The sequence below is a fragment of the Centroberyx affinis genome, unplaced genomic scaffold (assembly GCF_046629955.1).
Source record: "Centroberyx affinis isolate AG114_WGS23_722 - 3 ecotype Tasmania unplaced genomic scaffold, CSIRO-AGI_Caff_v1 ptg000278l_1, whole genome shotgun sequence".
NCBI classification, from domain to species: Eukaryota; Metazoa; Chordata; class Actinopteri; order Beryciformes; family Berycidae; genus Centroberyx; species Centroberyx affinis.
Genome location: NW_027278957.1, coordinates 438,399 through 451,454, shown reverse-complemented (window position 1 = coordinate 451,454; position 13,056 = coordinate 438,399). Strand labels below are relative to the sequence as shown.

At 40.7% G+C, this 13,056-nt stretch overlaps 3 protein-coding genes across 11 annotated transcripts in view; 2 read left to right on the top strand and 1 right to left on the bottom strand.

Annotated features, from left to right (window-relative positions):
* herc2 (HECT and RLD domain containing E3 ubiquitin protein ligase 2) overlaps positions 1-3,588 on the bottom strand; it is a 48,678-nt gene extending 45,090 nt beyond the window's left edge. For all 7 annotated transcript variants that reach the window (XM_071512537.1, XM_071512545.1, XM_071512568.1 and 4 more), the window contains exons 1-2: positions 3,502-3,588; positions 2,515-2,623 (exon numbers count right to left, since the gene is read on the bottom strand). In XM_071512537.1, the coding sequence (XP_071368638.1) occupies positions 2,515-2,586 (72 nt within the window). In that variant the 5' untranslated portion in view covers positions 2,587-2,623; positions 3,502-3,588. The remainder of the gene's footprint in view (positions 1-2,514; positions 2,624-3,501) is intronic.
* Positions 3,589-4,745: 1,157 nt separating this feature from the next.
* On the top strand, positions 4,746-8,080 carry nipa1 (NIPA magnesium transporter 1). 2 transcript variants are annotated; one of them, XM_071512903.1, is made up of 5 exons: positions 4,746-4,912; positions 5,067-5,114; positions 5,311-5,401; positions 6,586-6,746; positions 7,257-8,080. In XM_071512903.1, the coding sequence occupies exons 1-5, from the start codon at positions 4,780-4,782 to the stop codon at positions 7,763-7,765; spliced, it is 942 nt and encodes a 313-aa protein (XP_071369004.1). In that variant the 5' UTR covers positions 4,746-4,779; the 3' UTR covers positions 7,766-8,080. The 2 variants fall into 2 exon arrangements, with proteins under 2 accessions (XP_071369004.1, XP_071368996.1); XM_071512895.1 differs by having other exon boundaries at positions 4,746-4,924; positions 7,257-8,079.
* Positions 8,081-9,284: 1,204 nt separating this feature from the next.
* nipa2 (NIPA magnesium transporter 2) lies at positions 9,285-13,047 on the top strand. 2 transcript variants are annotated; one of them, XM_071512990.1, is made up of 6 exons: positions 9,285-9,417; positions 10,155-10,385; positions 10,845-10,901; positions 11,092-11,182; positions 11,335-11,495; positions 11,838-13,047. In XM_071512990.1, the coding sequence occupies exons 2-6, from the start codon at positions 10,247-10,249 to the stop codon at positions 12,482-12,484; spliced, it is 1,095 nt and encodes a 364-aa protein (XP_071369091.1). In that variant the 5' UTR covers positions 9,285-9,417; positions 10,155-10,246; the 3' UTR covers positions 12,485-13,047. The 2 variants fall into 2 exon arrangements, with proteins under 2 accessions (XP_071369091.1, XP_071369081.1); XM_071512980.1 differs by lacking the exon at positions 9,285-9,417 and adding an exon at positions 9,828-10,055.
* The last annotated feature ends 9 nt before the right edge of the window (positions 13,048-13,056 follow it).

The window sequence follows — 13,056 nt, the reverse complement described above, 5'->3', positions numbered from 1 at the left end:
TGACAATAAATTATGATACAAGATGGCTCTAATGTGACTGTATTACGAGTTGTTTCGGTGCTATATTGTCACTTCAATGTTCCTCCCACACCTTAACTTTTGGTGCATTATTTGAATGTATTACACTCCTGTTTAAAAAGGTCTATGTGTAGCATTTTTAAAACTATACTAAACTATACTAACTAATACTTTTTAACTATGATACCTTGGTGTATTTACCATAAACAAATGAGACCATAGTCAAGACAACTGGCAGCTTCTATCTCATACTAGTGGTATTGTTAGTGCTGGTGTTTTTCAACATGATGACCACATTTCCTATAATCCCATAGCTTCCTGTCACAAAGACAATGTTGCTACTTTTCTACAAATGTTTTAAAATTTAAAGCCCAAATCTAGAAATTTCCATCCGCATCAAGTTTGATTCTTCAAACTGTTTGACTTTTAGATGGAAAAGCTTTATGCAACCTTTATAACCCATCACAACTCGAGTTATTAGTCTCTTATACTTAAACACTATACTGTAGAAATAATCAAACCTGTTAAGTTTCCAAATCAGTTTCACTAGTATTCAGCTGTTGCATACCATTACTCCTACCAAGAGCTCTGCCATTCAATTTCTGAATGAAAAAGTCCTTCTTACGTAAATCTGCTAAAAAATAATACTCAGTTCAGAGGTCTTCTCTTTTGCCGTGCTCAGGAATGAGGCTGTTTCACACAATTATGGAATCCAATCAGTGCAATGCAACAAGTTTAGAGTCCAGTTCTACTGTTGTAAATCCGTAGTCGTCACACAGACCCACATATCCATCAATAATACTGAAATTCTATCCATATTTAGTATTTTATAGCCTATCCTTTCTGGGACCATTCTCCAAATGGTAAAAATGTGCTGTAAGAAAATAAAGTCCAAACAAAATATATCAAATATAGGTGAAAAATGAAGGTCAGAAATTGCCTCTTCATCTCTCAGCTCCCACTGCTTCAAGTATCCATCTGGTGTAAATAAAGATCATCAGCCTGGTGGTACACATTCATGCACAACATTGCTTCACTAAGAAGTACTGGTGGAGAGCCAACTCTTGCTTTCAAGGATCTAACTCTCAAATGTCAACAACATGTAAACTCAAACATGACACCAGACCAGACATGCAACACTAAGGCTGTGCGGCCTTCAGGACTAAGGAGAGCTCAAATACTGACAACACATGACACATCTACCCCAATTTAACACTCAATTGGCGATTCCAACTGATTTTCATAATCAGGGTGAGTCTAGACCAGTTGCAACAAATTTTGGGGAGGTGAGAGCAGACAGCTTGCTGCACAGACCATTTTATAGTATGAGAGGGTTAATGACTCCATCTCATGTCTCCCAAACTTTTTAAGTCCATCATATTCATCAAAGCCCTCATAATTACTACTAACATGGTTTGTTTTCACAACTTCGATTCTCCACTAGCTTACCAGATAATTATACGCTACATCTATCTGGTTTGACTTGCCACTGAAAATTCATGAACATGGGAAAAACATAGGAAAAATATGAATTCTCTGTGAACAAAAAAGCCGAATGCTGCTGGTGTTTGCAGAAATGTCTAAGTGATCAGGTGTGTGTCCTCTACAATCACAAGGTTCTTTCTGATTACTGCAACAGATTCAGCCTAATAATTCTTGCCTATCCAACTCTGAACTTTGATTCTGACCATCTCATGATAACAGGATTATGCGAGTTGAGGCTGGCTGTTTCTGGGATGGCTACAGATCTGGGTCATGTAATTTGCATACCTTTCTGATGCCATCGCAAGAAATTCTTTGAAAAAAAAAGTTGAATATAGAGAGAAAAGACTTTTACCATTTCCTAGGATTTTAGAGGTCTTGTAGTCCATCCCCAGCATAATAAGGCATGATGAGACTGACAACAATCTAATAATGGCAACAAACCTAATCCTAAACCAAAATCCTTGTGTAATTCTAAGTCAAATGTCTGAAAGCAATACAGTCATTTTGCATAGTCAAAGACAGTCAGGATTACTGTCACAGATATAATAGCTGCTATATGATTACCTGGGAATAATGACATAAATTCCAAACAAAGCTTATGCCATTGCCATACTATTGAATAGGACTATGCGGGAATGTTGATTTGAACAAAGTCATAATATATCATCTCTGTCAGGTGAAAACCTCACATCTCCAAAATGTCAACTTTTCAGGAGCCAAGAAAAGCAACCTTGTTTTCAGCTTGAACACCATGTATTTGAAACTTTATCCAGTGTTTTTTAAAGGGTGTCATAAGCCCAAGGATGGTAGAATTTTCTCAACCCATAGAGGACCAAGTAATCGGTCGATTGAAATGAAAACATCAAAATCACCAAAATTGGAATTGCAAGGTTTTCACATGACAACAGTCATATATTATTTGACACATTAAATATCATGTTGTTCATTAAATCTTAACAAATCCAAAGTGCCATCTTAATAGAAAGCCATCCTCTTCATAAGTCAACTTACCTGTAAGTCTATCTTCAGCCATTTGTCATGAAATCTCAGCTGAGCATCGAGGGTAAAAGATGGAGAAGGCATCTTACCCTCTCCTCTCCTGGCTGCAAACGCAGCCAACCTGCAAGATACAGCACCTATGAAATGCTGTTACTGCCACACGTCACATTTACAATGTCATTGCAAGAAGGGAATCACCCAATTCTGACTGCTCATCTATTGGCATTAGAAATCGCTTGTGAATGAATAAAGGTTAAGTCCTCATAACATATTAAATTACATTGGTGCATGGTGATGACATGTCTCAGTGAGCTTAGTTAACGTTAGCTAACTCGCTTGGTCGCCTGTCCAGTTTCGCAAGACTACACTGATGGTGTAAACATCATTAGTTAAGGTTCGAGATGAAAGCTAACGTTAACACCGCTAAGGTTTTCATCTCAAACTGGTAAACGTTAACGTTAACTGGTCGAATAACGCAAGCAAGAGGTACGCGCATAACGTTGGCTACTAACGTTAAATAGCAGATTAGGACTGCACCTCTCGCTATCATCAGTTAGCTAGCGTTAGCTCTATTTACAAAACTGGATTTAGGGCCAGAGATGTTTACCAATACCTATAAATGTAACGTTAGACAAAACAATATCATTGGTAAGTGCTAGCAAGGGCAGTCTCCAAGTGTTAACCTTGTTAACCTAGTTCTGGTATCAGACAGTACCCTGGTTTTAGTCTTGGGAGGAGGCAACATCACACACTGACACAGCATCAATAGCATCGAATGTAACCAAGTAACGTTGACACTAGCTTAGCAGCTAACTAACGTTAGCTTGCTAGACAGCTAATGTTAACATAGCGTTAGCTAACGCTAAACCAGATCTCGTCATCCAACCGTCGATGAACAAGCTACTGTGATATGACACTGGATCGGATGAGATGCAACGTTTCGGAGGCTTCAACGACACTGTAAGTATCATGTTGATTTTAGCAAGATTGATATATTACCTGCGGTCTTTTCTTATGCTATTCTCGTCCCTTCAGCTGCTTTGGTGCATTAAGAAGTCGTTCATATTGGACTTGATTGACAGGTCGTGGACCGGGGCACGAGGCATGGAAACAAATTACGTAGCCAAAGCTAGAGATTGAATGCGATTGATTTGTACCACCCTGGACCGCTGAGGCGGGGTTTGTAATGTCAAATGCTCTGTAGCCACAGACAAAACTCCGCTCGCTCAGATCGGCCCGTGTAATAAACTGTGCGCTCCTCCAGGATCAGAGGCGGGACGAAGCGGGGGCGGGGTCGGACTGGACAGAACATGACAAGCCGCTAGGGGGCGCCGTGTGCCAGTCTGTCCGAGAGAGAGCCAGAGGGGTCCGCCGCTGGATTGTTTTGGTTTGCCTTTGCAATGTGACCAGTGACATTCTTGTTCAATGGCTCCCAAAGTGGGGTCCAGGGATTCCAGGGGCCCCAGGAAAATGCGGAATATTGCAATTTGCTATTCTTTCATGCAGTCGCAGTCAGCACAGCGAGATAATGTACGTTAGGTTTTGATCAGACCTTTACTTCCCCCGCTGTTATCTACCCACCTACAATATAAAAAGTTTGCACTGTTGTACTATATCATATCTGACCACAAATGTTTCTCATTTGGGGGTCCCTGGAACATGATCTTCACAATCTCTGCAAACACCTAAGCTGCTTGGCAACTAGCTGCAATAATCAGCCTGGTTTAGCTGATGATGGTAACTCGCCAATGATGGACCATTCTCTGCATCATATTGTCTCTGCCCGAGAAGCTGTTTATATTATTACTGACAGAGATAGTCTGTTTTTGCTTGCAGAGCAATGGGTTACAGGATAGATGGTCGAGATTTACACCTCGGCAGCAGGGCGGACAGGCAGGATGACAAGCACTTTGGTACTTGAGATGCTCAATGCTGTCTGCAAATGCAACTACCTCCACAGTTTATTTAGTCTCCTTCTGTCTGGTTGGATGGCTGTGAAATGTCATCATTTGATTGGTTGATCTGTACATGTGGTTTTCTGCTGGCATGCCGGTCTAAATTAATCTGACTATAAATCATACGTAACGGAAAAATATTAAGATGGTAGGTATAGTAGGTAGACTTCAGCGCTAATGCGCTACCTTTCAGTATCGTAATGTGAGGAAGAGAGAAATGTTGGGATGACGTTGCAGTAAACCAGACAAACTGGGCATGCGCACTCTTACACTTCCGGACTACAAGCCATTCTGCTTGGCCAAATGATCAACAGCTAAAATAATGGCTTTTGACCTGGGTACAAGTGGTGTTTCGTTACCAATTGCTGGAATAGTGATAGCAGTGACATCAAGTTTCATCAATGGCTCGACATTTGTGCTTCAGAAAAAGGGAATATTACGTGCCCGCGATAGAGGTAGAATGAACAGTGAGTTTAGTGGATATGTAAACGTGTATTTGCCTATTTTGAAGAACTCTCGTAGGAATAGAAGTGTGCAACCCATAAAATTATATCATTTAGTTGCTAATTGCCTCGCAGAACCTGCAGACTTAACTGTTATTCTCCCTAGGTGGGTCCTATCTGAAAGATGTCGTGTGGTGGAGTGGCACACTTTTCAGTGAGTACAGTGCCACCTGTCTACAGAGTCTGGATGTGCAGTTCAATTCTAAATAATAAATCCAAATAATCCTTAATTGGGCTTTTTATGTAATGTCCCTCCATTAACAAAAACATTATTTTAACATGCCGATTTAATGGAGGTCCTATTGTAGCCGAAATGCTTCTGATACACCTATTTTTTGAATCCCTTTAAGTGATTGTTGGCCAGATTGGGAATTTCCTGGCATATAATGCAGCCCCTGCTGTGATAGTGACACCCTTGGGAGCCCTTGGAGTGTTATTTGGGTAAGTCAGAGAATTGGATTCTTGCATTTTTTCCTAATCATTTACCATGACATTGTGATATGATCATAACAAACATCACAGCATGTATACAGCATCAGAAGCACTTGGGCAGCAAAATATTTTTGGGTTGCTGTAAATCTGTACTGTGTTGACATTGGGCATATTTACCAATCAACAGGCACATTCCTTTCCCTTGGGCTGTTAAAGGTGGGTGAGCGGGACACCTGTGCACTCTGGCTTGAATGTTTAAGGTGGGAGGTTGGGAGGCATTTAATTTAGGTTATTAAGTACGCACATCTCTCTTCAGATGTTGAATTAGCCCCCTGGGCAATTCCAGGCCCAGCAGTAAATTCTGTTACCTCAGAACCATCACCCCCATCCCAAAGACCCACTCTTGACACTAATCATAGCTATTTACACTGTACTTACACTACTACTACTTAGGCCCACACCTAGACCAGTACATCACAACAGTTAACATCAATCAGTCAGGCACAACACTAAAATATCATATAGGTAGGTATCCCTGTTGTTTTTAAATATCCTGCTCAGTAGTTTATAATCTCCTGTATTTCTCCTGTTTAATTAGCCTATTAAACTGTACAAGGAACATTTCTTAGGACAAATGACTGGTAAAGAGATTTGTGTATATCTTGTGTCTATCTTGAAGCTTCTTAGCAGACACTTGATGGTTCGAAGCTTGATACTTCAGGCCCTGTTAATTTGTAGTTATTTACCATGTAGATAAGTATCATCTAGGGTATTCCTTTCTATACTACAGGCATTTAGACCAGAAGGTCCACCAGTCCATGCAGTATATATTTGTATGTTTGACTGGAAGAGAACCTGAAGGGTCACAAGTTTATGGTGCAGACTTATATAAATAATTGCAATTTTTGGATGACATAATAAAAAGTATGTATTTTTAATACAATTTTAATCTGTCCAAATAATTTTGCCACCATGGAGTTTTGCTGTAGATCTTTAATCATTCTTCCAGTATGGATGAAAATTCACTTAATGCATGAGGTTAAAGCACATTAAAGTCCTCATTGTCACCGTATCATTTGAAATCAAAAACATTAAAATTTTTCAGAGTTTCAATATTTTTAGGGCTTATTATTAAGGTATATCCTACTAACTGCTCGGTGTGTCTTGCCAAATGCTTCTTTTGTGTAATGTAGGGCTGTGCTGGCTTCATGGATCCTTGAGGAGCATTTGAATGTCCTGGGGAAGCTTGGCTGTGTTTTATGTTGCTGTGGCTCTGTTGTGCTTATCATTCATGCCCCTAAAGCAGAGGCTGTAACTTCAAGACTGGAGCTGGAAGAGAGGCTGGCAGACCCAGGTGTGACTTTTATAGCCAAGCTTGAATTATTATTTTTTCTAATTATATAATGATAAACATAATTGTCTGTTTGCCAATTCAGGCCTTTATTAAACATACATCCAGCATTTTGTGAGCATATCCATTGTCACTACAGGTTACTATATAGTGTCTAAAATGTATTGTTCACTCAGAAAAGTATAATTATAGCTGTGTCCTCCAGAGTTATGAGCATGCTGGGTGGAGATGAGCCAAAGGCTGTAAAATTACAACTGGGTCAGCAAAGGGTGACAATAAATATTATTTAATTTTGATATTAGACTTATCACTAACTAGAAGTAAAGAATTTTTCTGAGCTATTGCTTCTGGTTAAGAGTGTATAATGTTCTATATTTTCTGGGCAGAGAATAGTAAGTCATTATTCTTGTAGCTTACTTTTACAGCCTTTTAGGGTCATGCAAATGTAATTTAAATGTAAAGCCATTATAAGCGAAGATCATACTGATAAAAATGTACTTTCTCCTCCTGCAGTGTTTCTAATTTATGCCTTACTGGTGGTGCTGCTGCTGATTATGCTAATTGTATGGATTGCTCCAGCTCACGGCACGTCAAACATCATGGTGTATGTAGCCATATGCTCCCTGCTGGGAAGCTTCACAGTTCCAAGTAGCAAAGGACTTGGCCTGGTGGCGCAGGACGCCTTCGGTGGAGAGTCGTCGAGCAGCAGAGCGCTGGCTCTCTTCCTGGGCCTGCTGGGAACTCTGGCTGTCAGCATCCTGATTCAGTTCAGGTTCATCAATAAGGCCTTGGAGTGCTTCAGCTCCAACATGTTCGAAGCCATATACTATGTGACATTCACATGCACCGTGATTCTTGCTTCTGCCCTTCTCTTCAAGGAATGGACTGCGCTTACTTTAATTGACAGCCTTGCCATGCTGTGCGGTCTAACAACAGTGTTTGTTGGAGTCGTTTTACTCCGCATGTCCCAGGAGGCCGTGCTTACTTGGAAGCAAGAGGAGGTGCGGGAAAAGATAGACTGATGTGCCATAATGCATTTGTCATTAACACAGTGCCTGTGGTGGATTTGTACTGTACTAATTCTGTACTAATTCTGGATTGGATGATCTTGGATGATATCTATATTTATAACTGGTTTCACTTCAAATTGTATTACTTTGCTTTAATTTTAGTTCTTAGGTACTGTGTAACCGACAAATATCACTAAAATAAAAATGAAGAAAATCAAAGCTTTTTTTTTTTTGGTTTGTTTTTTGGCTTGAGAAAGATTTCTCCTTTAATTTCATTAATATGCATGACTGCAGCCCTCATCATCATGGAGAGTCAGCGTCTTATTTCACTTTAACAGAGCTTTTACATGGCAAGCAAATACGGCCTAGGAACCAACTGACAATTTGTCAACTTAGTGTTTAGGCTCAATGTTTTTACTCATTTCAAACCCCTAAAAATAAACTTAAAAAACATTCTCAAACGGTTATTTGCAGGCCCTTCTTTGTTAAGCTCATTTCTATGTATGTTTTATGGTGTTTTAGAGTCAGGGGCACTTCAATTAATTCTGCCCCCTCCCCAATGTATCTAACACAGTACAGTATTACCTCACCTTCCCTTCAAGGCTTCAGGACCTTTGAAAGTAGTCTCCCTTTCTTCAGCACCAGCAGTGCCCCTGTTTAGCATCACCTACACTTTGACTTATTCAATGTGCCTGTGAATTATTCAGTGTAATTTTAGAAGCAGTCACTTCAGTGCAGGAGTTGTATTGAAGTTGAGCATCAACAATGACTGGATAGTTTGTGATAAACATAATTGTCTGTTTGCCAATGCAGGCCCTTATGAAAGACCAATCCACATTTTGTGAGCATATTCATTTGTCACTACAGGTTAGATATATACATAGATTTATTGAAGAGTATTTTAATTATTATTTTCTATTGTAAGTTTTTGTTTTGTTTTGTTTTTTTACATTGCTCTGATTATAAGTCAGAATGGGTCAACAGGGAGGTGTAGTGATTAAGGAGACAACCCTCAAATGGAAACTGTGTTGGCAAGCATCCTGCCAGCTGCAGGTGTGCTGCTCTGTACCTGACCCTGACCTCCTGTGGAGATGGTTAAGCAAAAAGAGAATTTTACTATGGGGATAAATCAAGTATTTTGTTATTACTAGTGGTATTAAATACAGGCTCTTCAACAGCTGCTTTGAAGCTCCTGATGTTAGCTGGGACAAAATGATTTGAAGATGGTTTGATAAGTGTTTGAGTAGCCTGCTTACATTCAAATCTATATGTAATTAAAAATTAAATCAAACTATAAATGCGTTGCATCTTGTGTTTTCATAATTTATGATGTGTATGTAATCACCCCAATAAAGAGCATAGTAATAAATAGTTGTAACTATCATCTTTCACAGTAGTTCCAGGATGTAAATGGCTGTTATCTCCATGGTGATATTAATAATGGACTTCAACCTGCGGAGGGCAGGTGGTCATATCTAGTGTCTGCCTGCACATGATAAGAAGAGGAAGAGCCTTGCAGTGCAGCAGTCGTCAAGCGGGGTCGTTGCTGGCGAATGTGAGGAGCACTGTGATGTTGAGCCAATGGGCTAGGAAGCAGGCTAGCTAGTAGCTAACCTCTGGCTGCCACCACCATCTTGTCGGGCAAACCAAGTACCGCTGGACAGGTATTTACAATATGAGGTCTCAAAACTAATAAGCCGTCAATGCTGCCTGCGAATTAGGTACTTTGATTTTGGTCGTTAAGTATGTTCCTCTGATGGCTGGCTAATTAACTTGGCTAGCTAGCCAGCTAGCTGTCGCGCTAACACAAGCTAACGTTAACATGGCTAGGTAGTATACCGGATATGAAGGGCTTTTAAAATAATCAGAATTTAACGCTACAACAGCAATTTACCGCCGTTGCCACTGCTTCTATTAATAGCAGTGTCCAGTACTATGCTAATAGTTGGGTAACGTTAGTTAACCTTGTTTTAAGGCGACTTGAGCTTTTGCTAGCTTAGTTAACCAACATTATCTCGTGTGCTCAGGTTAACCTGGGTCTGGCTTGTTACTTCCTGAATTCTTATGTCTCGAGTTGAGAATATTGACACGGCAGCTGTGATGCAATTATACAAGGTATTTTTCACTGCAACACCTAGGTACCTGCTTGGCTGACAATTACTGCAGAAGTGTCTTGAGTCTCTTGGTGGAAGCAGCAGTGTGTGAAACTACATAGATATTGTCTGATGTGTTGTCATTGTAATGGAAACTTCCAACACATTAAGTCAGGGTTTTACAGATTGTAGTGTCACATGTGGAAACGGTAGGTCATTGCTGTGAAAATTATTTTCTAACCCTGACTGTCTGCCTGTTAAACATAAATTTATAAATGCCTTATTGTCTTCATTTTCTTTACTCTCAGGTATTTGGACTGGCCAGAATTGTTCGTTTGGTCAGCATCTGCAGTGTTTGGTGGTAAATGTGACAGATTATATCAGCACATCCAGCCTCACTATGGGTCAAGACCGGGGGAAGTATGATTTTTACATTGGCCTTGGATTGGCCATCAGCTCCAGCATCTTCATTGGAGGCAGCTTTATCCTCAAGAAGAAAGGGCTTCTGAGGCTGGCAAGGAAGGGATCAATGCGGGCAGGTATTGACTTTAATTTTCTGTGGATCCAAATGCATGTCATAGCTATCCTAACCCTATAGCAGAAAATAAATCTACTTTGTGGACTTGGCTTGGACACTCCCTGCTGTACTTGTGCAACACTGAAACTCTGCTGAGACCTCATACCAGTGGAGACAGACAATGTTTACACCCTACCTACCTACATTTCTGGCTTGCCCAGTTATTGCATGTGATTGGCCTGTACAGGGCGTGTCTGTCTGAGTCACCAACACTCCATTTCAGCTCACAGGTGCTCACTTTGATTACACCTAGTAATCATTAACTTTACCCCTTTCACCTGACCATCAGCATGGATCCAGTGAAACTGCCTGACTTGTAGCCAGGATTAGTACATAATCCAGTTGTTGCCTGCATGTAAATGTGGTCATTCATATTCGTGGAATCAAATGTTCTGAATACATGTATTTTTTGCTCTTCCAGGCCAGGGTGGTCATGCATATCTAAAAGAATGGCTATGGTGGGCTGGTTTACTATCAAGTAAGTGATGACACAAGGTTTGAATTAGACACAAGGGGGTGTTTGCACTCATTAATGGCAAAGCAGTACTGTAACCAGAGAGAATATCTCAAAATGTTTACCTCTGCCTGGGTCTCCATTGTGCTGTTGTGCTGTCTTCTCCATTCTTGATTGGCTTGTGGTTAACTTTATCCACTTCATTGTTTTCCAGTGGGGGCTGGGGAAGCAGCCAACTTTGCAGCATATGCCTTTGCTCCTGCTACTCTGGTTACCCCGCTGGGAGCCCTCAGTGTGCTTGTCAGGTACAGATGACTCACTGTATGACATTTCCCTTTGTTTTTCCATGTAACTATAAATTAGGCATTCAAACCTTTTTCAAATGTGTTTTTACTTTATCTTTGGAAATGTATTTGTGATGTAGAGTCACTGTGATTGACAGTAAATGTTGTTGCAGTGCGGTCCTGTCCTCGTATTTCCTGACGGAGCGGTTAAACCTGCATGGAAAGCTTGGCTGCCTGCTCAGTATCCTGGGCTCCACCACCATGGTGATCCACGCCCCCCAAGAGGAAGAGATCAGTAGCCTTGAGCATATGGCCAGGAAGCTGGTTGACCCAGGTATAGCTCACATCTTGCATAAAAATCTTGTCCATTAATTATAATTCCATTCATTTCCTTCACCTAGAAATACCTCTTAAGCCACTTTTTCAGACCTAAAAGCATGAAATAGATTGAAGTAGCACACAGTGAATTCAGCCTACCTAATACATTTTAATACTTTTGCATCAAATTTGGGGTATTTACCACATTATCTATACCAATCCAGGCCCTTCTCATCTGTATAGTGTCTATTTGACAAGAGCTATGGCTTCGTTGAAGACCAGACATTTTCACTTCATGTTCTATTTCTTCTAAGTCATTTACAGGACAAGTTAACCATCCCTCCCCCCTTCTCCCTAGGGTTTTTGGTCTTTGCCACTGTGGTCATCATTGTGGCTCTCATCTTCATATTTGTTGTGGGTCCCCGCCATGGTCAGACCAATATCCTTGTGTACATCACAATCTGCTCAGTAATCGGGGCACTATCAGTGTCCTGTGTGAAAGGACTGGGTATTGCCATCAAGGAAGCCATCGCTGGCAAGTTTGTAGTGGGAAACCCGCTGGCATGGATCTTGCTGCTGGGTCTGGTGGCCTGCGTGAGCACACAGATCAACTACTTGAACAAGGCTCTGGACATATTCAACACCTCGCTGGTGACTCCCATCTACTACGTGTTCTTCACTACGTCTGTCCTCACCTGCTCGGCGATCCTCTTCAAGGAGTGGGAGCACATGGGCACAGATGACGTGATCGGTACCCTCAGTGGCTTCCTCACTATCATTGTGGGTATTTTCCTGCTCCACGCGTTTAAAGACATTAGCGTCAGCCTGGCCACTCTTGCCGTGTCCATGAGGAAGGAAGACAGGCCCTTTCCTGCGGCCAATGGAATGGCTTCCCACAGTAGCTATGAACTCCTACATAATGACTCCACTGAGGACATGGACAGAGAATTGGGCTTGCCTTTTGATAGCGTTTCTAGAAGGAACGGTGCGATGACCGCCTCATAGGACCATAAAGGAACTTGTTGCAGCCCCCTACTGACTCTACAACCATGGCTTTGGTGTAGGCATGGTATATGACGACCTTAAGACAATCAGCTGTAGGGGGAAAAGTGACCTGGACGGACCAATCGATTGTACTTAATGTTTTAATTTGCCTTATTTTTCTCAGAATGACTTGATTAGGATATAGTATAGTTAGAACTTTATTTCATTCCTGTGTAGCCCTGTAAATATTGAGTTTTTTAAGAAACATTTTGTTATATGTACAAATAACTGCATATACGTGCACTGACTTGCTTTCTATAAATCAATAGATAAAATGTTTTAATATATATTCTATACGAGATGAGGTCCTGCTGAATATGGCTATATTTAAAGGACAGTCTCTATGATTTGTGTTCTCGTGATACTTGAAAATAACAATTTTTGTTGGAAGTCACCATGAACTTTTTTGTATCGTTTACATAAAAAGCTCTCGAGATCAACCAACAGATTTGTTACATATTTATTGAATTAAAATGATTAAAACATTTGAAACACAAGGCACAGTGAATAAATGCTTAACATGAGTATGAACT